General features: G+C 39.2%; 1 protein-coding gene across 1 annotated transcript in view; it reads right to left on the bottom strand.

Moving 5' to 3' along the window:
• QRFPR (pyroglutamylated RFamide peptide receptor) overlaps window positions 1-11840 on the bottom strand; it is a 31138-nt gene extending 19298 nt beyond the window's left edge. The window contains 1 exon segment of the mRNA XM_089911240.1: window positions 8402-11840. Coding sequence (XP_089767366.1) covers window positions 8402-8884 — 483 coding nt within the window. The 5' untranslated portion in view covers window positions 8885-11840.
• Window positions 11841-25525: the final 13685 nt, after the last annotated feature.

The following is a 25525-nucleotide window of genomic DNA, read 5'->3' as shown; positions in this document are numbered from 1 at the left end:
TAACCTCAAATTAGTGTAAACTAATGCCAAAAATAGAGGGATGGCTAAATAAAATATATGTCAATATAATGTAAATTATTAAATCATCTTTCAATGGACGTTTTAAAATGAAAACTAACTGAAACAAGCAGTAAACAAGTGATATATACATGTACACACACATACACTCAAACACTAAAGGGTTTCTATTTTGCTAAAAATATATTCAGGAGAAAACTAACAACTAAATGTTACTAATTTTAGTAACACACTAAAATTCTCATCATAATTACCTCTGGATTTGGAATACATAATTTTTATTTTCTTTGTATTTGTTTGTTCTATATATTAATTAGATGTTTTGGACTGCAAATAAAAGAAAATTCAGCTCAACTGGCTGAAACAATAAGGGAAATGTACTATTTCATATAAAAGTGATTCCAGAGGTAGAGCAATAATGGGGCAGTAAATTCTACAGCTGAATGATTTCAGCATGGATTGGCATTCTCTCCTTTGGATTACTTCATCCTCCTCAGCATGCTTTTGTTCTTAGGATTAGCAAGGAAAATATACACTTTTCTCAGTCCCTTTATGAAAGTGAGGAAAACCTCAGACTCTATGGCCAAAATGGGCTGCATGCCCATTTTAAAACTCATCGACAAGGAGAATGAAATTTAAAATATTGACCTACATTAATGAAATCCAACTCCTAGAGCTAAGAAGGATCCTAACCTCCCCTGAAGAACATGCCCACCCAATACGTTAACATACCAGGTTTCTGTTTGGAAGAAATAACATCCAACAAGACCTAATTAAACGGAGTCATTCTATGTGTAAGAGGTGATTGTATTAGTTCTCTACTGCTGCTCTAACAAATTACTACAATCTTAGTGGTTCAAAAGAACACACATTTATATCTTATAGTTCTGGAAGTCAGGTGTTTAAAATGGGCCTGCAGAGCTGCATTCCTTCTGAAGGCTCTAGAGAAGAATCTGTTTCCTGGCCTTTTCCAGTTTCCAGAGACTGCCTGCCTTCCTTAGCTCAAGGCCCTGCGTCACTCTGACTTCTGGCACGGTTGCCACATCTCCATCTCTGCTCCTGACACTCCTGACTCCCTTTGTAAGTACCCTTACGATTAATAGGGTCCAGCCAGATAATACAGGATGGTCTCCCCATCTCTAGATCCTTAACTTAGTCACATCAGCAAAATCTCTTTTGCCATGTAAAGCAACATAGTCAGAGGTTGTAAGGATTAGGTTATGGACATCTTTGAAGGACCACTGTTCTGTCTTATCACATAGGATTAACATGACAATATTGCACAGTGACTTATCATTAAAATGTCAATTATCTCCAAAACAGCAGATAAATTGAATACAATACCAATCAAAATTCCAGGGGGACAAACTTATTTTTAAATGCTTATGGAAAACTAAAGGTCCATACATAACTAAATCAACTCTGAAAGAGAAGGTCAAAGAAATAGGGGACTTTCCCAATGCAACATTTAGATATGCTAAAAAGCCTTTGCAATAAACACTATAGCACTGGTGTGGACTTAGACAACTAAGCAATGTTTCAAAATAGACAGAAAAGAAGATGGGAAATGGATTTATAATTAAAATGGCACCACAAATCAAGGGAGAAATTATAAGTTGTTTATAGGAAGTGTAAAAACGACTAGCTCTCTACATGGAGAAAAATAAACCAATCTGCCTATCTTGTATCACACACAAAGGTGGACTCTAAATACATAAATTATCTGTTAAAAATAAAAGCATTAGATAAACACAGCAACATGGAAAGATGTTGGAAACAGCACTGAGCAAAGTAACAATGCATATTTATGCAACATATGTAAGAAGAATACAAACAAATGTAAAGGTACATATCAAACACATTATTGTAGCCACCTTTTCAGGGGGAGATGAATTATAGCAGAGAATGGGGATTTAAGGGAAAAAAAGAATATAAACATAATAAAACAAGAGAAGGTTATTGTCCAGAATGATAATAATATCATATTATTAACTCAACGCTATGAACCTGAGATCCCAAAAGAGAGCACAAAAGCAAGAATGAGAGAGAGTTGTAGGATGGAAGGTGAAAGAGAGAGCAATCTACAAACGTTTTTTACAAGATGGAGAAGGTGAAATGGGAATTTTTGTTTGCTTGTTTCAAGCTATAACTAAAACTTTAGACCAGTCATATCTGAAGATGGAAGCAGTAACCATCAGTTACAATTCTCAGCAGTTACTCCTAGGTGGATATTCAGACACCCTCCCCAGCAACAGAAATGTGTACACTGGGAATTCCAAGACCTACCCCAGATTCCAAGCCCTAGAAAGCACTGGTTCTCAAACCTGGCTACGTGTTGTAATAAGCTGAGGATCTTTAAAAGAAATTGATACCTAGATCTCACTCTGAGAGATTCTGAATTGTGGGGAGTGAGTGGGGCCTTAGGGTTTAAAAAAGTACCCAGGTAATTTTAATATGGAGCAAAGTTTGAGAACCACTGGGTGAGAGAATGGATTTGAGAGTGAGCCTTCTCTTCAGGGTCTACTTTCTAACACTGCTTCCAACTGTGGGGGGTTGGGGAGGGCTTAGGAGGATATCTTAGTCTATCACACTAATTTTTCATGCTATATTCTGTCTTCTCATTCATTCATTTGTTCATTCGCTGACCTATGGATCATATACTACTGAAGGCTCTGACTACAGACCAAGACAAAACATAAACACTCCCAGCTGTTCTTCATGGAAGGAGAGCAGGCATTAAACAATATCCCACAAATAAATGTATAATTACAAAGCAGTATTCCAAGAAATTCTGTTTGAATACAGACAAGGATAAAGTTTAAAAAAACAAAAGTAAAATGCTGGATTAAAGTTGATTGAGAAAATGACAGTATACATTAAAGCAATGGTGGTGAGTGATACCTAGAATGTTGATGATTGATTATCATGTACATTACAAGGGATACAAGCAGTGGTGTGCTAATAAATGTTAACAACCAGCTCCCCAGGTTAAAAAAAAAGTTTCTGATCATTAATTATTTGCTAATTTCCCTGGTATAAATATGGTCACCATGGCCAATCCCAAACTACCAAAAGGATATCAATAAGTGTGGAGCCTGGAATAGATGTATACACAGTTGGTTATCATGAGTTGGTATGAATTAGCTCTAGCACACCATTGGATACCTAATTATGTTCAAAGAAATGATAGCTAAAAAGAATGCCAATCTATATATGTTTTATGACTTCTTTTATTTTTTGGTTTTGTTTTCTTCTCCTCTGTTCTTTCTCTCTGTGTATCTAAAACACTATTCCTGAACAGACTAGTTGTAAAAGAAAGTTTGTGTTTTAGATATGACTTCTTATGATAGTTAATTTTTTTCTTCTTTTTTCCAGTTGTATTCAGATATAATTGACATATAACCTTGTATTAGTTTAAGGTGTAAAATATGACTTGATACAAGTATATATTACAAAATGATTACCACAATAAATGTAGTTAACATCCCATCACCCCACATGGACCTACTGTATAGCACAGGGAACACTACTCAATATACTCTGTGATAGCTAATTTTATGTGTCAACTTGTATTGATAATGGGGTGCCCAGATGTCTGGTTAAACATTACTTCTGGTTGTGTCTGTAAGGGTGTTTCCAGAGGAGATTAGTATTTGAATTGGTGAACTGAGTAAAGCAGATGGCCCTTCCCAGTGTGGGTGGGCATCACCTAATCTGTTGAGAGCCCAAATAGAACAAAAGGGTGGAGGACGGTGGGAATTTGTTCTCTGCCTGACTGCTTTGAGCTGAGAAACTGATCTTCTCCAGCCCTTGAGGCCCCTAGTTTTCAGGCCTTCAGACTCAGACTGGAATCTACAACGTTGGTTCTTTGACTCTCAGGCTTTTGAACTACCACTGCCACCTGCTTTCCGGGGTCTCCAGTTTGCAGACAACAGATTGTGGGACTTCTCAGCCTCCATAACTGTGTAAGCCAATTCTTCACAGCACATCATACATATACACACATACTATTGGTTCTCTTTCCCAGGAGAACTCTGACTAATAAATATGCTTATCTTTCATCTCTTCCCCTGAGCTGCTCTCATTGACTTCTGTGGTTCTGCAACATCATGAAAGTCTATCTCTGCTCTCCTCTGCTCTCTCTTTTCTTTTGTCCCTGTTTATGCCTTATACCTGCCAGAAGTGTCCTTTGTCCTGACTGAGGCACAATGATGATAATGTTCAAAGTTAAAAGACTAACTTCCAATCTAGAACACTTTTTACCATTTACTGTGATATAATCAGCATTAACTCCATAAACTCAAAAAATCTGCTTGGCAGCAACACCATAAAATATGTATTGTTATGACCTCCATCTGTAGAAAGAGATGAGATAAAGAAACTTACCCAAGGTTGTTCCTATATCCCATAAAATGATGGCTCCAGAGTCTATGCTCTCAGCCACTGTGAAAAACAGTCCCCAAACCACAGGTTTTCCATAATTAGTGTGGAGAAGAGGCCTTACAAAATAAGTAAGTATTTAGGGTATTCAATGGTTTGGAAGCATCAATCCTATTTCTTTTAAATTACGTTTCTACTTGCCGAATTAGTATAACTCTATTCTCTACCTGTGTTTATATTAAGACTTGGAAGACAGCTGATTATCACTGTTTTCCTTCTTTTCTACATCTCATCTCTTTATCTTTCACATTTCCCTGCTTCCTTCCCACCCTGTTTTTCTGAACACCACTTTGCAAATCTTGTCGGGATAACATTTTTCTAAAATTTAGTTGAGTAGTGGGTCTCCTACAATTTTGTAATCTCTACACTTAACACAGTTCGAGGATTAAAATACATTATTCTGAGAGACTACACCATATATTTTTCAAGAACAGCTCTGATTTTACTGCAGTAATAAAAATAGTCAGAGGGCTAGGTGGCCCTAGGCAAAAATCACGTGTATAGCGTTCTTCCACTCGCCATGACTTGCATCTTTTGGTATAATCTCGTCTAAATAGTCTGCCTTTGTCACAGTCTCATCCACACCCACACATTCCAAGATGAATAAAAACTTCTGCTTTATTAGCAACCAACCACAGGTAAATCAACTTTTTAATTATCTGTGTTCCTTAAAATTGCATCATCAATTCCACCACTTTAGTAATCGAATTCAGAGAGTTGGCTGTAACAAAGTACTGCCACAGGGTAGCAATGGAACATAACCATGGCTGATGAGTTCTGATGGGTTTAATTTGCTTATGGTCAGCCATACTTGCTCTAACTTGACTCCCTTTATACTAGTGGCTTTAACCATGACCCACAATAGGAAATACCTTTACATTACACACACACACACACACACACACACACACACGTAATTTAAAGATATTTCTTATTGCATGTGTAGATACATATATGTATATACATATATATACACACACAACCAAACTTTTACTATGTAAATGCTCTCTGAAATTCTCTATTCTAATATATATCATTTTTTAGAAAATTGCTAATCCTGACTCACCCAATGACTTATGACTAATTAATAGGTTGCAACTCCTAGTTTGAAATTTGTTGCTTCAGATTAGTGATGCATCTGCTTCAGAATAAAATTCAAACTCCTTAACATAGCACTAGAAGGCTCTTCATGATTTCTCTTCTTTTCTCTCCAGCTTCATCTCTCACCACTTCCCCTTTGAATGCTAAACTCCAGGCATACAGAACTACTCACTTTCTCCAGGAAAACTGCTGTCTTTCCTCAAAATCTTTACACGATATATATTGTGTACTATTCACCCTTGTATTTGAGTTCAGCATAACGACTAGCATATATTAGTCATTCAATAAATAGTTGAATCAGTAAAGGAATGAATAAACAAATGAAAAAAATTATATCAAAGTCTATGCAAAGAATGTACTTTGTCAATAACATCCCATAGATTTCACTCTGAAAATGCAGGTATAGGCTACAGAAAGGAGAAAAAACACCCAATAACCTAGAGATTTATTAAGGAAAATTGTAATTTCTGGAAACCGGAGTAAACAGCTTCATAATAGCTTATTTACTTTGAGGAAATTTTTACCCATTTAATTTGGTTCAGCTGGATTTTGGTCATCAACAAATCAGGCAGACAAGTAAAGTTGATTGTGTATTAAATTCCACACCCTCCTTGGTATAATTATGACTTGGAAAAATAAGCTCTAATGGGAAAAGTCCTAGTTATTGTAGTAACGGCCTCTATGGTGTAACAGACAATCCGAGAGAAATATTTAGCCTGTCTATTTGCTAAGGAAAAGTGCTCAGTGGTGGCCTATTACCATTGGTCAAAATAACCTGTCCCCAAAGTGGAACACAGCAATGGTGTATTAGAGACCAATGAATCTCAAACTTCCTTGTGAATTTGGACCACATAGGGAATTTTGTTAAAATGCAGATTCTGATTCAATAGGTCTGGAATGGGGACTGAGACTGCATTTCTAACAAGGTTCCAGGTGATGCTCATGCTGTGGGCCCATGGCCTAGACTCTAAATAGAAAGAAAAGTACTCAATTTATTGAAGACATTCTGTTTTGCTCCTAGGAAGCATTATTTCCTAACTCAAATATTTTTGTTACCAAGGTAACTGGGCCACAAGCAGGTCCTATGACCACTTGACCTAATGACTTGTGCTGGAGGAACTGTTTTAGCCAAGCAGCAGCCTCTCCTCCCTCCACAGAATTTCAAATTAAAAGGAACAAGTACTATTTGTCCCAGAATAAGATATCTTCTAGTTACCAGTGAAGCAGCCCTTTCTTATTTACCTCTTTACATCAGGAACTTCATTGCCGACAACATTCTACATTGCCACTACCTAGAACTGAAACATGTTGAAAAGATGTATAAAAGCCATGCCGAAACCAAATAGCTCAGTATATTATTTTGGCGCTTATGCCTCTCACTTAACAATTGTTTTTCTGTTAGATTTCCTTCAGGTTTTCAGTGGAAGATAATCACATCCCATTCTCATATAGTCAGCTTCCCATCTGTCAGTAACATCTGTAAGTCAAGAGTTTCTGACAATAATAGAAAAATGTGGGTGCTTTTTTCCCCCAGTTCTTCCTTTTTTAAACAAAAAAAATTTTTTTTTGCTATATACCTTTTTCCAAGAAGAGAAAAAAAGGGGGACACGTACAGAGTTGCTTTAATTAAAGGGAAATCTCCTGTGCCTTTTTCTCAAAAAATAAGCCATATGTACTGGTCAAAAGTTTTTCCATTAGTTCTGTGGCGTTAGTTGCTCTGGGCAACTTTAAAATGCCCAAGTATAAGGATTTCATCAGAGTGCATAAAAAAGTCAATAATCCATAAGTCAATTTATGACTGCATTATGTGTCACTTTCAAGCTAATACTATGTACTCTAATGTTTAGTGTATTGGGGGAAATATATATATCATAGATGGGATGGGAATCAAAGATTTTAGCAACCTGATCCACTAACAATAAACCCGGTGCAAATTAATGGAAAAAAGCAATGCCAGGGACTTAAATTGAGGATCTCAAGTTGGTAATGGTAGGATGAAAGAAACACCCGCCATGAGAATAAAAGGAATTAGCTAAGGAAGGGGTGGAAATAGCAGAGTTTGAAAGCACAATGATTCATTTCTCTCACATTCTCCCTATATTTCCAATCACTTTCTATGAATTTTGAGATGGTCACAAGAGTACATCCACCCATGAAAACACAGGTACAATCAATGTTTCCTCATCCCCAAGGCACTCCATAAGCACTGGTGAGAATACAACCCACTACTATTTATGGGTTACAAAACACGCTCTCTAGTCATGTCTCTTTGGAAAGACTGCATCATTTAGAGAAGTGCAGTGTCTTATTTTTTCCCACACACTGCTCCCAACAAAGACTCCAAATGGTTCTCTGCCATTTCTGCTCCCATTCTAAGGAAGAGAAATTAATCTCTCTTTCTTTATCAGTCAAGAGGACATATATTTTCTGTGTTCCTTCTCCAAGTGTGACTCTGTTCATGTATTTTTTAAAAAGAAGGACTAGATTTTTTTTTTCTGCAAATGCATTATATTTGTTTTAAAGTGTTAAGTCCATATATATACTTGCAGTACAAATACCTGTCTGGAAGCCCCACGGGCAACTGGGGAGTGAGGCTGGAGGTTAGAGGAATGAGGGGATGTTGGGGTTTTTATTATTTGAATTATTTTATCTTACTTTTATTTTAAAAATAGGAAAAAGTCTTGGTAATTGTGGAAAAGGGAGCTGAACTAACTGGTGCCACTTCCCACCCCACTGCGGTGAGACTCTCCTAAGCATTTCCCTAACTTGTGTCTCTAAGCGACACGGAGAAAAATGCTGGAACGGAATCAAAAGGAGCAAAAACTTATCTCCAAGTGAGGGCAGGCGAGGAAGTTCTAAGAAAGGGTACTGGATTCATTTGGTAAAGAGAAAAATGGAAGAAAGTCAGAAGAGTAGAGTGTGTGTTGTGGAGGGGGTCCCCTGGAAGGCTGGGGATTAGGGGAGAAGGAAAGCGCGCGGACTCACCCCCCAGCCAGTTGTTGAAGATGTTCTCGAGCATAGTGACCGGGATACAGAAGAAGGCGATGGGCAGGTCGCTGAGCGCCAAGGAGCAGGTGAAGATGTTGGTGACGGTGCGCATGGCCTCGCTGAGGGTCACCACGTAGACCACCAGCGCGTTGCCAAAGAGCGCTAGGACGAAGATGAGCACGCCGGTGAGCACTCAAGCCAGCTTGGCGCGCCCAGGCAGCTGCGGGGTGTAGACCAGCGGCCGCAGCCCGTACAGCGCGATGAACTGCGCCCGTGTCGTGTTGTGGTCCCGCAGCAGCCGGGAGAACTGCTCTGGGGTGATGTTGAGCGACTGCATGCTGCGCGCGCCCCGCGTGCCATCCACCTCCCGGGGCTCGGACTCCCGCGCGGCGGGGCGCGGGCTACCGGGGGACCTGCGCGGAGGCCGCCTCCCTCCCCTGCAGGCCGGGACAGCCTCCGCTCTGGACTCGGGCGCACGAGAGGGCTCCCGCCAGCACCTCGGGAGGTTCTGGAGAAGGAAAGCAGTGCAGGGTTTTAACTCACAATCAACAGGCGAGAAGCCAGAGCGAGGGAGACGATCCCGTTGACCAAAAATGTTCGTAGTTCAAAGTCTTCTGCTCCTCTCTGAGGCCCGGCGCTGTGGCCGTCCGGAATGCCGGAGCGACAGTGCCCGTGCTTCTCACTCCCCAGCCTCTGGCCACGCGGTGAAGACACCGCACCGGCTCCGGGGGCGGCGGAGGGTGGGTCTGGAGCTCGGCTGCGCGCCCCTCACTGCCGGCTTCAGCAGCGGGGACCCCGCCTCCGAACCCTCTGCGCAAGGGAAACTCCTCCCGGGCTCCCCAGTTTCTGCCACCGAGCCCCTTTCTCGTGCCTCAGATCACGCTTATGTATAAAATTGAGTATTGGGGTTTTCCACAGTCTCACGGTTTCTCCTCTTAAGAAATAATGTGGGCCACAGCTAGCCAAGGCAAAAGAAGATTTATTTTTAATTATTTTTCTGTATTAAAAATTAATTACAGCGCCTAGGAAATTACACAGATAGTACAGAGAGGTCCAGTGCACCCTTCGTCTGGTTTCTCCAGTTGATTACATATTATTTAACTATGGTACGATACAAAACCAGGAATTTGCTATGTGTGTAATATGTCTGTGTGTAGGTCTGTGTCATTTTATACCAAATGTAGATTCCTGTAACCACCACCAAAATCAAGATAGAAACTCTTCTATCACCACAAAGGCCTCAGTGCAGCTACCCCTTTACTGTCACACCCAGCCTGTCCTCCCACCTCCAACCCCTGCTGATAACTCATCTATTTTCCATCTCTATATTTTGAGAGGTTGTATAAACAGAATCTTACAGTATATAACCTTTTTTTAAAACATCTTTATTGGAGTATACTTGCTTTACAATGTTGTGTTAGTTTCTGCTGTATAACAAAGTGAATCAGCTATACGTATACATATATCCCCATATCCCCTCCCTCTTGCCTCTCCCTCCCACCCTCCCTATCCCACCCCTCTAGGTGGTCACAAAGCAGCACTGGGCTGATCTCCCTGTGCTATGCTGCTGCTTCCCACTAGCTGTCTGTTTTACATAAGGTAGTGTATGTATGTCCATGCTACTCTCTCACTTCATCCCAGCTTACCCTTCCCCCTCCCCGTGTCCTCAAATCCATTCTCTATGTCTCCGTCTTTATTCCTGTCCTGCCCCTAGGTTCATCAGAACTTTTTTTTTTTTTTAGATTCTATATATATGTGTTAGCATACCGTGTTTGTCTTTCTCTTTCTGACTTACTTCACTCTGTATGACAGACTCTAGGTCCATCCACCTCACTACAAATAACTCAGTTTCTTTTCTTTTTATGGCTGAGTAATATCCATTGTATATATGTGCCACATCTTCTTTATCCATTCATCTGATGATGGACACTTAGGTTGCTTCCATCTCCGGGCTATTGTAAATAGAGCTGCAATGAACATTGTGGTACACGACTCTTCTTGAATTACGGTTTTCTCAGGGTATATGCCCAGTAGTGGGATTGCTGGGTCATATGGTAGTTCTACTTTTAGCTTTTTAAGGAACCTCTGTACTTCTCTCCATAGTGGCTGTATCAATTTACATTCGATACTGATTCTTTTTCTACTCAGCATCATGCTCTGCAGATTCATCCAAGTTGTTAGGTACATCCGTAGTTCCTTTTTATTGCTGAGGGTATATCACAGTTTAACCAGTCACCCGTAGTAAGATGTTTTGGTGGTTTCCAGTTTGGGGCTATTACAAATAAAGCTGCTATGAAGAACCAGGTACAGATTTTTGTGTGGACATGTTTTCATTTCTTTGGGAAATGCCAAGAAGTTTGGTTGTTGAGTCTATGGTCTGTATGTTTAGGTTTTTAAGAAATTGCCAAACTACTCTTCAGAGTGGTTGTTCCATTTTACGTTGCCATCAGCAATACATTAGAGATTCAGTTTCTCCACATCCTTGCAGCACTTGGTAGTTTCATTACTTTATTTTAGCTGTTTTAATAAGTGTGCAGTGCAGTGATATCTTATTGAGTCTTAATTTGCATTTCCCTAATACCAGATGATGTTGAATATCTTCTCATGTGTTTATTTGCCATCCCAATATCGTCAGTGAATTTTTTTTTTTTTTTTTGCGGTATGCGGGTCTCTCACTGCTGTGGCCTCTCCCGTTGCAGAGCACAGGCTCCGGATGCGCAGGCTCAGCAGCCATGGCTCACGGGCCCAGCCACTCCGAGGCATGTGGGATCTTCCCAGACCGGGGCACAAACCCATGTCCCCTGCATCAGCAGGCGGACTCTCAACCACTGCGCCACCAGGGAAGCCCTTCAGTGAAATTTTTAAAAATATAGTTTACCCACTTTCAAATTCAACTGTTTGGCCTAACTGCTGTTGAGTTTTGAGGGTACTTTTTATATGCTAGATGCCAGTCCTTTGTCAAATAAGTGGTGTGTAAATATTTTTCTTCTGTCTGTACCTTGTTATTTATCCTCTTAACAGAGTCTCTCTCAGATCAAAGTTTTTAATTTTGATGAAGTTCTATTAATTTTTTTATAGGTTATACTTTTGATTTTTTTTATAGGTTATACTTTTGATGTCCAGTCTAAGAACTCTTCACCAAATGTTGTGTCCCCAGATTTTTCTTCCATGTCTTTTTCTAAAAGTTCTGTGGCTTTACATTTGACATTTTGAGCTCTCTATTTTGTTCCATTGACCTAAGTGTTTCTTTGTCCTCCAATACCTCACAGGCTTGAATACTGCAGCCATGTAAGTCTTGAAACCAGGTAGAGTGATTTCTGCCACTTAATACTTTTTGTAAAATAAAATAATTTTGTAAAAATTATTTTAGATATTCTAGGGCCAGCGCCTATTCAAATAAATTTTAGAATATATTTGTGTATCTCTACAAAATGCCTTGCTGGGATTTTGATAGGAATTGAGACCTTTCCTATGTTGAGTCTTCCAGTCTGTGAATAGGGTAGGTCTCACTGTATAGTTAGATCTTCTTTGATTTCTTTCATCAGTGTTTTGCAGCTTTCAGCATATAGGTCCTGTATATATTTTGTTAGATTTGCAGTTAAGTTTTTTTTAAGCATTTGTGCATGGTATAGTATTTCTAATTTTCAGTTCCACATATTCATTGCTAGTACATAGAAATGTGATTATTTTGTATGTTGATCTTGAAACCTACAATGTTGCTGAATTCACTTATTAGTTTTGGGCAGTTCTTTGTTGTTGTTGATTTCTTGGGATTTTCTATGTAGACAATCATGTCACTTGAGAAGACAGGCAGTTTTATTTCTTCCTTTGTGACCTGTATGCATTATATATCCTTTTCTTGCCTTATTGCAATGACTAGAGCTTCCAGTAGTATGATAAGTGGCAGTAATGAGAATGGATATCATTGTCTTACCACAAGTTGTAGGGAATTAGGTCCTGTTGGTTGATGGTGTGGTTGAGTTCTATTTCCTTGCTGATTTTTTCTCTACTTATTCTATCAATTGTTGAGAGAGGAACTCCAACTATAATTGTGGATTTGTCTATTTATCATTTCAACTTTATTAGTGTTTGTCCCACATATATTGTAGCTCTATTTCTTAATGAATGCACATTTAGGACTGATATGTCTTCTTGATGCATTAACTCCCTTATCATTATACAATGTCCCTTTCTGTACCAGGTAGTTTTCTTTGCTCTGAAGTTGATTTTATGCTATAATAATATAACCACTCCCGCTTTCTTCTGATTAATGTTTGTATGATATTTCTTTGTCCGTCCTTGTACTTTAAACCTATCTATATCATTACATTTAAGTTGAGGTTGTTATAGAAATAAATCTTTGGGTCAATTAAAAAAATCCACTCTCCAGTCTCTTTTAATTTGTATATTTAGGCCATTTATATTAAATGCAATTGTTGCTATGTTAGGATTCAAGTCAACCATTCTATTTATTTATTTGTTTGTTTTCTGTTTGTTCTTAGTTTCTCTAATTTGTTTTTCCTGCCTGTGGGTTATATAAACATCTTTTAGCATCTCATTTAGATTTAACTGTAGTGGTTTTGACTGTATCTGTTTACGTACCCATTTTCTATGACTGCTGTATGTAAGTCACACTGCTTATGGTATTTTGTTATGGCAGCCCAAGTAGACTAAGATACCAACATTTTTCTAATTTTGCCCCCAACATTTTTCTAATTTTGCCCCAACTCTTTCCTTAATTTGACATGAATCCTGTAGCCATTGTTCTCTATCACTAACTTTCATGATAATAAAAAGCTGAGAAACATAAAAAACTCAGAATATAAATATTCAGAAATACACCTGCTAACCTACATCTGGTATTGGAAATGAAGTAGTTATCTAAATCTAATGTTGGCATCTACCCACATGTTGCTGCAAACATCTAGGAATATTTTTATGGTAATTTTTAAAAACAATGCAACAGTGTTGTGCTATTATATTTTAAAGAATCTGGCATTCCAAAAAAGCAATGATAAATGAAGTTCAACATTGTAACTATTGATGGAAGCCTAAGAAAGGAAGATGTCCTAATGGTTGCAGCCCACTGAAACCTCCTTGTAGAATTGATAGCCCACATCTGTGAGCCTGATTCTCTGGACTGTGGGTTGTAGATTTGGGTCACAGAGGATAGCCCTCAAATAGTGCAGAAGTCACAGAAATTGAAGCCCTGCCCCACCTCTCCCTGGGCCTTGGTACTGGGACCAAAGAAGGCTAGTGGTACAGCTGCACACCAATCCAGAGAAGAAATCTCATGATCTGTTAGAAGCTGGAGTGAGTCTGGTGTCACCATATTCAATCGCCTGTGCTATGTGGACCCATGTTACTGTGGATAGCGGTGGTGCTGACCTGGATGCCTCAGCCCTTGGTCTACTCAGCAGTCTTCAGACAGATAAGGAGTATTAGAAATTAGGGAGGTGTGAGAAGGAAAGATTAGCTCTCAGTGGCTCCCTGAGATATATTCAAAACCCTGTGGAGCTAGAGTAGGAGAATTTTAATTGAAATAATACATGATTCATGTTAGGGTTGGACTAGAGCTAAATATGAAAAAAGATGAAAATCATCTTCAAAGTTTCAAATTCTGTGTTTGTTCTTATTCTCCCTACGGATACTGTACAAATACTCATTTCCACCACTTATTCACACCTCTTCGACCATTACTCCCCCATCCTCCCAACCCACTCCATCTCACCCATCTACTCCCAATCCCCACCCAAGTGAAAATATCCCTACGAAGACAGCCCAAATCTGATCTCACAAGGTACTCCTGACCTTCTCCTCACCCAAACCCTGAAAACCCTAAGTGATCCAGTTCTTCAGATCTCTGCTTACTGCTAGAAAGCTGAAAAATTAAATGAACACTTATCTCTCTATCCAATACCTTTTTTGGATGGCAGTAGCAAACCACGCACTATGTTCATAATTAAGTGTGATGAAGAAACAGACACATTCCCCCACCTTTAAGAGGTAACTTCTGATGGACAAAGCACCATGGCATGCACACAATGGCATAAAACATAGCTCGGACTTTAGGCAGTTCATACTCTAGTTTAGGGGGTCTGCGAACTACAGCCTGGGCCAAAGATGGCCCACTAATTGTTTTTGTACTGCCCATGAACAAAGAATGGTTTTTACATTTTCAAATGGCTGAAAATAATCTTAAAGAGAACATATTTCATGACACATGGACATTGTATGAAATTCAAATTTCAGTGACTATAAAAACAGAAAAATTTGTTCAGAACACAACCATGCTCGTTGGTTTACATATTGTCTATGGCTGCTTTCATACTACAATGGCAGAGTTGAATATTTGCAACAGAGACTGTTTGGACCTCAAAGCAGAAAATATTTACTATCTGACCCTTTGCAGAAAATGTTTGCCAACCTCTCAACTTCTTGGAGAGGCAAGATGGACACAAGTATTCATAGCCCAGAGCAAGGTGATATGTGCCACATCCACACACAAAAAAGACATGTTCCAAAAAGTGCAAGCAAATCCACAAATGCTGCATAGAGAAAGTAGAGTGTGACCCAGGCCTAGAAGGAAGGGTAGAGATGAAAGAAAGGCCACCTATTTCACACTGAGGGAACAGCCTCCCTAAAGGCACTGAGGTGGAAATGATTATGCTAGAGATAGGGGAAGCTGGAAGAGGTAAGGCAAGGAAGGTAGGATTGGCTTCTGATATTTGTTGACAATAAAAATGACTAAAAGAGGACTTCTCTGGCTGTCCAATGGTGAAGACTCAACACTTCCAATGCAGGGGGCAAGGGTTCAATCCCTGGTTGGGGAACTAAGATCCCACATGCCCCATGGCATGGCCAAAAAAAAAAAAATGACTAGAAGACAGTAGTGAAAGAGGGTTCCTTTTCCAAAAGAAACAAGCTGACCAAGTGAAGGAGAAGCAATGAAGAACTCTCTACTCCTGAGGGTAGAAACATGGGAGAAATTATTTCGATAAAGGTAAAAGAAAAGGCAAAAGCAATTATACTCCAATAAAGATGTTAAAATAAATAAATAAATAAAAATTTAAAAAAATAAAAGAAAAGGCAAAGGTACTTTATGGGAATGTTCTAGAGTTTATCTTGCCAGTCTTTCCCAGAAAAGATTACAAAATTGCCCGAGATGGATTAACTAGACACTGACTGAAAGTATAAGTAGTCTAAAAACATAGTATATGGTGAATGTTTTCTTCACTTTGCTGAGAATCTTGTCACTCAAAAGGAAGAAGTAGATTCCATATATACATAGGGGCAGGACAGGAATAAAGACGCTGACGTAGAGAATGGACTTGAGGACATGGGGAGGAGCAAGGGAAAGCTAGGATGAAGTGAGAGAGTTGCACTGACATATATACACCACCAAATGTGAAATAGGTAGCTAGTGGGAAGCAGCCACATTGCACAGGGAGATCAGCTCGGTGCTTTGTGACCACTTAGAGAGGTGGGATAGGGAGGGTGGGCGGGAGACACAAGAGGGAGGGGATATGGGGATATATGTATACATATAGCTGATTCACTTTGTTATACAGCAGAAACTAACACAACATTGTAAAGCAAGTATACTCCAATAAAGATGTTAAAAAAAAAAAAGGAAGAAGTATCTGGTAGAACTGGTGGTGTTTTGTTTTTAACTCTGACGAATGTGGAAAGAGTTGATGGTGTGACGGGAGTAATAGAAAGTTTGGGATGATTTTTGCTGTCAACTCTGAGTGTGAGGTGAGGTAGAACATACATATATATATATATATATATATATATATATATATATACACACAAAACAGACACAAAAACTTCTAAGAAGAGAATAAACTAATGTTTGTGATCATGGTAAAAAAGAAAAAGAAAGAAACAGAGACAGAGGGACAGAGAGAGAGAGAAAGGCTTTTTTTCGTTTGAGAGCAAGAAGTTGAACAAATAAGAGCTAGGTTCCACTAATTTGGGTACAAGATCATGTAATTTTATATATTGGATATTTTATATCCATATTAATTACCATAAGAGAGGATTAGCAATAACTTATATTTTAAAAATTGCACTTAATGATCCCACAAAAAATTGTAACAATAAACAATTTAGTAAAGTTGCAGGATACAAATACAACCCACAAAACCAGTTGTGTTATGTTTTTATACACTAACAATGAACAGTCTGAAAAGGAAATTAAGAAAAACAGTTCTATCTACAGTAGCATCAAAAAGAATAAAATATGTAGGAATATACTTAACCAAGGAGACAGAAGACTTGTACACTGAAAACTACAAAATGTTGCTAAAAGAACTTAAAGATACAAATGAATGGAAAGATATTTCATGTTCATGGATTGGAAGGTTTATATATATTTTTTTAAGTGACAGACCAACTTTATTTCTTTTTAACATCTTTATTGGAATATAATTGCTTTACAATGTTGTGTTAGTTTCTCCTGTATGACAAAGTGAATCAGTTATACGTTAATATTGTTAAGATGTCAATACTACCCAAGGTAATCTACAGATTTAAAGCAATCCCTATCAAAGTCCCAAATGTTTTTTGCAGAAAAAGAAAAATCCATCCTAAAATTCGTATGGAATCACAAGGGACCCTGAATAGCCAAAGTAATCTTGAAGAAGAAGAACAAAGTGGGTTGCCTCACACTTACTGATTTTAATACTTATTACAAAGCTACATTAATCAAAACAGTGTGGTAGTTGCATAAAGACAGACACATAAACCAATGGAATAGAATAGGAAGCCAAGAAATAAACTCACATATACGGTCAAACAATTTTCAATATGGGTACCAAGACCATTCAATGGGGAAAGGACAGTCTTTTCAACAAATGGTGTTGGGGAAACTGGATATCACATGCAAAAAACAATGGACCTTACTTAGCTACAAAAATTAGCTCAAAATGAATAAAAGACCTGAAACATCAGAGCTAAAACTAAACAACTCTTAGAAGAAAACATAGAGGAAAAGCTACAGAATATTGGATTTGGCAATAATTTCTTGGATTTGACATGAAAAGCACAGGCAACAAAAGTAAAAATAGATAAACTGAGCTACATTAAAATTTAAAACTTCTGAGCATCAAAGGATATAATCAACAGAGTGAAAGCAGCCTATAGAATGGGAGAAAATATTTGCAAGTCATATTTCTGGTAAGTGGTTAATATCCAGAATATATTAAAAACTCCTACAACTCAACAACAACAAAAAAGCGACCTGATGAAAAAATAGGCAAAATACTTGAATAAACATTTCTACAAAGAAGGCATACAAATGGCCAACAAGTACATGAAAAGATGCTCAACATCACTAATCATTAGGGGAATACAAATCAAAATCACAGTGAGATGCCAGCTCACACCCATGAGGATGTCTACTATTTAAAAAACAAAAACGGGGCTTCCCTGGTGGCGCAGTGGTTGAGAGTCCGCCTGCCAATGCAGGGGACACGGGTTCGTGCCCCGGTCCGGGAAGATCCCACATGCCACGGAGCAGCTGGGCCCGTGGGCCGTGGCCACTGAGCCTGAGCATCTGGAGCCTGTGCTCCGCAACAGGAGAGTCCACAACAGGGAGAGGCCCGTGTACCGCAAAAAAAAAAAACAAAAAAAAAAAACAGAAGATAACAAGTGTTGGTGAGAATGCAAATAAATTGCAGCCCTTGTGCACTGTTGGTGGGAATGTAAAATTGCACAGCTACTATAAAAAACAGTATGGAGATTCCTCAAAAAATTAAAAATAGAATTATGTATGATCCAGCAATTCCATTTCTGGGTATATATCCAAAAGAAAGCAAGGTCAGGAAGAGATATTTGTACACCCATGTTTATAGCAGCATTATTCACAACAGCCAAAATGTGGAAACAACCCAAATGCCGTCGATGGATAAATGTATAAACAAAACATGGTCATATGTATATACATGGTCATATGTATATATGGTCATATATATGTATATATACCATGGGATATTATTCAGCCTTAAAAAGGAAGGAGATTCTGATACGTGAACAACATGAATGAACCTTGAGGACGTTATGCTAAGTGATATAATCCAGTCACAAAAGACAAATACTGTATGGTTTCACTTATCTGAGGTACCTAGAGTAGTCAAATTCATTGAGACAGAAAGTAGAAAGGTGGTTGCCAGGAGTTAGGGGTAGGAGGGGATGGAGAGCTGTTGGGATATACAGCATTTCAGTTTTGTAAGCCCTGAAGAGTTCTGGAGTTTGGTTGCACAACAATGTGGATGCACTTAACACTACTAAACTGCACACCTCACAATGGTTAAGATAGTAAATGTTCTGCTATGTGTATTTGAACACATTTTTTAATAAAGGAAAAAATGCATTAATAATATCATTTGAACTATACTTTACCTGCATTATTTTATTTTCACAACAACCGTATGAGGCAGGTGCTTTTATTATTTTCATTTTCTAAATGAAAAAGCGAGGCATAGAGAATATTATGAAACTCAAGTTCACACAGCTAAAAACTCTTAGTCTGTTTCTCAAAATTCCAGTGAGTCAGGCTTTTAAGCCCATGCTGTCTTTACTACTCAGCAAAAAGCTATAAACTTACCAGGACAAAACAAAAAAATGGTGAGGCAGGGGCTTGATGCATGAAGTTGGTAATGAAGGAAGCCAAGCAGGTATTTATACTAGTGAATCTAGATTACAGGAACTACAGCAACTGAGTGGAATATTTAGATACCAGCTTCCTGACCAGAAGGGAGTCAGGGCCAGGAGAAAAATATAAAGTACTGCAATCCTCATTACTCAAAAAAGAAAGGAAGCATGCTGGTATGTCAGAAGAGACCAAGCTCTTTCTGGCTCTGAACTCTTGGGGGCGGTGGCGGGGGGTAGTAATTTACCACATCAGCCTTTATAGAAGAAACATGGAAGTACATAATGGATGGTGTCTTCAGTACTGGTGGACATTCTGCATGTAGCCATAGCAAACGATGCCAGCTGATGGCATAATTCAAGTCATAGTTCTATAAAATGATGTGTATGGAAAACCAAAATAATAAAATGCAGGTATGGTGCTTTCTGGTGATTTGATTCCATAGGAAAAAGCTTAGGGAATATATTACTATTCATGTCTCATAAACTACCAGCCCTGAATATCAATTCTATTTGTCAGGCTTTGGACAGGAGCTGTATAGGAAATGGCTCTAAATTGAGATAAATGAGGTAATCTCTGCTGTTAATTGAAAAGAGATCCAGCTGCTCTAGACACAGCATAACCACTGTTAGTGGATTTGCTAGGAAAGTTAAGGGGCTCAGCTGCATTGTCCTACTGTTCAAGTGGACCCCTCCGATTCTGCACGGAGGTTGGCAACAGATTGTAGAGCCGGAAAGCAAGAGGATGACTAACTTAACCAATGGAGCCGAAGAACCACTGCTGAGAATCTTTAGAAAATCAGAAAACCAAGATAGGCTAGACATGGGTAAATTCTCCATTTCTCCAAGAAGGAAAATGGCGATTTTTAAACCATAAGTTTGAGGCCAGCTCCAGTAAAACTCTAGAGTAACTTAATAAAGGGAGGGAGATTATAAGCACAGGTTTTTATTAAGAACAAGTTTTGTCAAAGTACTACATTATTTTAAGTGTTGCTAGACTAATGGTAAAACACTGTGGTCAGGGGATACCCTGTTCATGAATGAATCCCAGCTCTGTCACTCACAAACTGCAGAACCCAGATGACTCTTTGTTTTGTTTTTTGGCTGCATTGGGTCTTCACTGCTACGCAGGCTTTCTCTAGTTGTGGCGAGCGGGGGCTACTCTTCATTGTGGTGCGTGGGCTTCTCACTGCCGTGGCTTCTCCTGTTGCAGAGCACGGGCTCTAGGCACACAGGCTTCAGTAGTTGTGGCATGCGGGCTCAGTAGTTGTGGCGCATGGGCTTAGTTTCTCCGCAGCATGTGGGATCTTCCCGGACCAGGGATCAAACCCATGTCCCCTGCATCGGTAGGCGGATCCTTATCCACTGTGTCACCAAGGAAGTTCCAGATGACTTTTTTTAAATCTGTCTAGGCCTCAGTTTCCTTGATTATAACCTGGGGATTGTAATACCTACTTAACAGTTCTATTGTGAGCAGTAAGCAAAATAATTCATGTAAATCATTTAGCATGGTTCCTAACAAAAAGTGGTTGATAAACATTAGTTATTGTGATTTTCTAGTGTGAAAATGAAAAAGCAAGCATAGGTTTAAAATAATGAGTTTAAGACTCAAAACCCTCAGGAAATGCTTTCATTTTTATTAAAATGCTTTTCTTTGTGCCTATATGTAGGGTAACTTTCTCTATCTCACAGTCTCCTACGGTTCATTTTTTTCAAACACAAATGTCATTAAAGGCTTTGACTAACAATAGAACACAAGAAAGATACTGTAGCTGAGTGTTAGAAAGGTCTTAGGGTCCTTCTAGGGGGCTTTTACATTTAAGTTTTAACCTCCCTAATGTTTAGCTGACTTGTCTACAAGTTACTTTTTAATAAGACTAAGATTTTACACAATATATTGCTGAAGGAATAAGGTACGATTCAATTTAATATATGCAATAATGTGTGGTCATAGTAAATGGAGAGATGATAAAGGGTTAGCGGTGGTAGTATAAGTACAGATGCTTTTTAGTTACTTTGTTTTGATTAGAAGTATTTTCCATTTTTTCCTACAATGAGTATATATAAAAACAGGGGAAATATTTTGAATTTTAAGATGTAGAGTGATCAGGAATGTCAAAATCTAAAATTTTTATAATAGGATGAGAACATGCTTGGAATGTATTTGTTTAAATTTTCTAGCCAGTTGAGTTTAGTGGATAGAAATCATAGCGTCCAGCCTTAGGAAAAATGTGTAAACACATTTCAGAATGTCCATTTATTTATTCATCAAGCACACATTCTCCCCAAGATATGCCACATGCTGTGTTATATATTAGGAGTAAAATGACAAGTTAGATAGAGCATAATTCTGGGTGGCAGAGCCTCTTGCCCTTCCTAGAAAAGAACAAAGCCTAAATTTTCCTAAGTCAGAAGTTCTCAGGTTTGGAGGCACATTAAAATCATCTGAGGAGCCTTTAACATCACCAATGCCCAGGCCCCACCTGAAGAGACTCTAGTTTAATTTAAAAGTGACTCAGGTGACTCTAATAGGAAGCCACAGCCTGAAGAATGGGTATTGAAACCGACCGTTGAAGGATATGAGGAGGGGTGTGCAGGGATGGAGGGAAGAAAGAGACCGGGTAGAGGCTGGTCAGTGATGGCAGAAGTGGATGAGGGATGCGGAGGGCATGGGAAAGAATGATGCCCAGTGATACCCTAAGAAACTACTGTGCACCTGCTTACAGGTATGCCCTGTGTAATTGTGTTTTTTAAATGTTTTACTAAAAAGGACCTGGCCCCTTTAATAAAGGAAAAATCTGTGCCAGCCATCCTGAGACAGGTGGGGAAAACTGCTAGAAGCCTGTGACATAGCTCAGTAAAAACAAAATTCCATGTGCATATAAAGAATTTATCATAAACCCCAGCTCCAGCGGAGAGACGGCTGTCAAACCTCAGCTCAAATGGCACTTGCGGTGGGTCAGACTAGAAAAAAACAATAATCAGAAACACATCAAAACCGCAGGCGCAGAGAAGGTCAGTGGGACAAGTCTCAGCAGTTATTGACAATAAAGCAAAGAACATACAGGGAGATTGACAAACGGATTTCAAGAGGCCTGGCAACAGTCCTAAGGCCATGAAATCAGACTGCGGATATCAGCAGGATACAGCAGCAGGTGGCCGGCTTAGGCTGGGGCAGATATTTGGAGCTTGAACTACAGACCCCAGAGGGATGAAAGGGTATAAGAAAGGGTGATTATCTCAGGTCGGGGCCTGCATCAGAGGCTGCAAGTTGAAGGTGAGCACGGACAAGAGAAAAACAGAGACACATTCTTAAAACTAAGATATAAAGAAGGATATGATCACAGAAGTAAGTAAACAGCCTATTTGAGAGTGGACTAAAAGTCAACGGCTATGTATGGGCCAACTTAAGAGTGATGTGGCGCCTTTCATGAAGGAAGAGTTCAGGGCCCCCAGCCAGGCTCAGCTGGCGGCAGCTACAGTTAAGTGGCTCCAGCTGCAGGACCTCTTAAGCGCAAGCCCCGCCGGTTATCGCGAGGCAGACTGGAAATAGATCCAAGGAGAAGGGGGCAATCAGAGGGCCCCCTTCCTAAGGCCTAAGGCTGGAAGAGCCCCCTCTCCCTCCCGCTGCACCTCAGAGAAAGGTGAGTTTTCCCTGGATCTTGCGGGCCCCTGAGCTATTTTTTTCTGTGCTGAACTTGGCTGTCAGAAACGCTGAAAGGGGGTAAACCAGGAATGTTGGGAAGGCAGTTAGCATGGGGTAAGAATGCCTGCAACACAGGAGAGGGCTACCAGGGAGGACTTTACACGTTCTGTAATGATGCGGCTGCAGGCGAGAGCAAAAGAGGTGTGTTTGTTCATTTGTTTGGGGAGGGGAGAATCACTTTTTTAAGAGAATGAAAGGCAAGACAATTACATTGAGATTTTCATAGCAATGCACATTGTTAACAAATGGTTTTAAGCTTAAGTTCCTGGTACATAGTATATGGCTTAATTTCAGTTGTATAACATTGGAAAAGAGGTTCGTCTGAATGCAGAACAATTAAAAATAGAATTAGATTAAGCAATTACAAATAGGAGCTGGCATTTAGGAAGTTTTGCATTATTATCAACGTATTACTTTCTACAAAGCACTTAAAAGTGTGCCTCTGAGTGCCTGCTGCCACCGCTGCTACAGCTACTCTATTTAAAAACATAAACATTTAATAGGCAGAATAATGGTTATGAGCCAAACTGATGGAACAAAAATCATGTTCCATCAACGAGAGTGACTTTGGATAAGTCACTTAATTTCTGTCCCTTATTTCCATCAGCTGTAACATGGAGATAACAATAGTACCATAGGGTCATAGGGAAAATTAGGTGAGTTTATATTCATAAAATGCTTACAGGAGTGCCCGGTACGTAGCAGGTACAATATCACAAGTGTTTGCAATTTTTATAAGTCTAATTAAATAATATAAAAAATGTTAAATCTCCCTGTAAATCAGTAGTTCCCAAACTTAGCTAAATGTTGGAATCTCCTAGGGCACTTTAAGATGTATGACACCTGGATCCCACCCCGAGTTATTATATAATGGAAGCTCCCTAGATGATTGTAATGGATAATTACGTTTGAGAATCATTAATGTAAATAATGACTCCCTTGCTTTAAGTAATGAGTTTCAGTTAATTAAATAGGTCATTTTATAATAAATGAGTCTAATGACAGCTAACCAAACTGCAGATATAAAACCAACTGAAAAGAATCAGCTTTGTGACCCAATTTGGGAGGTACTTGCACTGAGTTCATAATACTTGTTTTATGTATTATATAATTCTAGTACTATGAGAAACGCCATAAACACTATGAAAAACAATAAATAATTGCCAAATCAATGGAGCAGGGGATCATTTGAGCAGGTGCTTTATCAAGGGAGCCACAAGGGGAAAAAGGCCTCTGCCCTCAGGATGGCGTATGAACTCATGCAAAGACTATACTCAGAAGCTTTTTATTATTCCTGTGGATTTGTTTAGGATGAGGGTAACACAGGATTGCTGATGTTCCCAGGATAGTGTAGCCCACATGCTACTGGTTTAAACAGAGATTTTCCCCCAGGACCACTTCTGGGGCACTAGTACAAAAATGGTAACTGATGCTACATTTTCCAGGAAATGCCAGAGTATCATAGAATGAGAAATCAGTTTTCATTTCAGAGTCTGAGTAGCAGATAGTTCTTTGGGCCGAAGGGAGATTGAAGTGTGTGTGTCACCTGTTAGAAAGGCAGAATCCGGTGACTGCAGAAAGACCACAGCCACAAGATCACTGCAGACCCGGGGGTATTCAGATTAGAGAGTTTGGGAGCTGTAAAATTCCTGAGGTTGGTGAGCAAGGCAGGCAGCCAGAATTGTGTGCAGTGTTTTGGAAGGAAACAACATTTTCTGAAGAAATTAATTGCATGCTGCTTAAAGACTAAATTTGGAACAATCAACAAAGGCATAGAAGTTCTCCATGATTTGTATCAGGAACTCTGAACTGCGTAGGATGTAAGGGAAGAGTCATTTAGCTGCACTGGTCAAAGGCAATGGATAGTTTTTGAGTGAAGACACAGAGACCATCCACACCTACCATATACCCTTCTTATATAGCCCATGTATGCTTAAATGTGTATAATTCCCATCACAGAATAAATTTACAGTCAGTCTCAGCAAGTCCATGTGAGAGGTAGCACGGCATAGCACAGCACAACACGGCTGATTCAGACTTCCCAGGTTTGAACCCTGGCTCTGCCATGTACTCACAGGGGAAGCTTGGGCAGTGTTTTCATCTGTAAAATAGAGTCCATAAAAGTACCTTCTCTCAAAAAGCTGTTATGTAGATTAAAAGAATTCATATTTGTAAACCACCTAGAAGAGTGCCTTCACACTGCTATAGAAATGCTTCCGAAATAAGTAAAGCTTCATCAAATCTCAAATTAGAAATTCCCTTCTGACTTTATTATGTGTAGTCATGTTCCTGGATCAGGTGTCTGTCTGATAATCAAAGTCCCAACTCTGGCATACAGATGTGCAGAAAATAAGATAAGCCATACTTCTTTTGGAAACGTGTTTTGCTGGGATTATCTCTACCTGAATGAGCACTGTGTTATAACACCCACTTAGAGGGTATCAGGATGACAGACAGGATGCAATTTAAGAATCTGAGGGCATCATTTGTCTATTACTCTCATATCAGGAAATAGGATGTAAATAAACTTCCTTGGTTGTCAAGAATACCAAACAGCGCATGAGATTCAACCATTCATCCTCAAAACTCTGCCCAGTGTTTGTATTTGTTTGGCTG

This window comes from Delphinapterus leucas, chromosome 5 (assembly GCF_059928025.1).
Source record: "Delphinapterus leucas isolate spDelLeu-1000000601 "Yukka" chromosome 5, BTC_Dleu_Yukka2, whole genome shotgun sequence".
NCBI classification, from domain to species: Eukaryota; Metazoa; Chordata; class Mammalia; order Artiodactyla; family Monodontidae; genus Delphinapterus; species Delphinapterus leucas.
The sequence above is the reverse complement of the archived record's forward strand: the minus strand, read 5'-3'. Positions and strand labels throughout refer to the sequence as shown.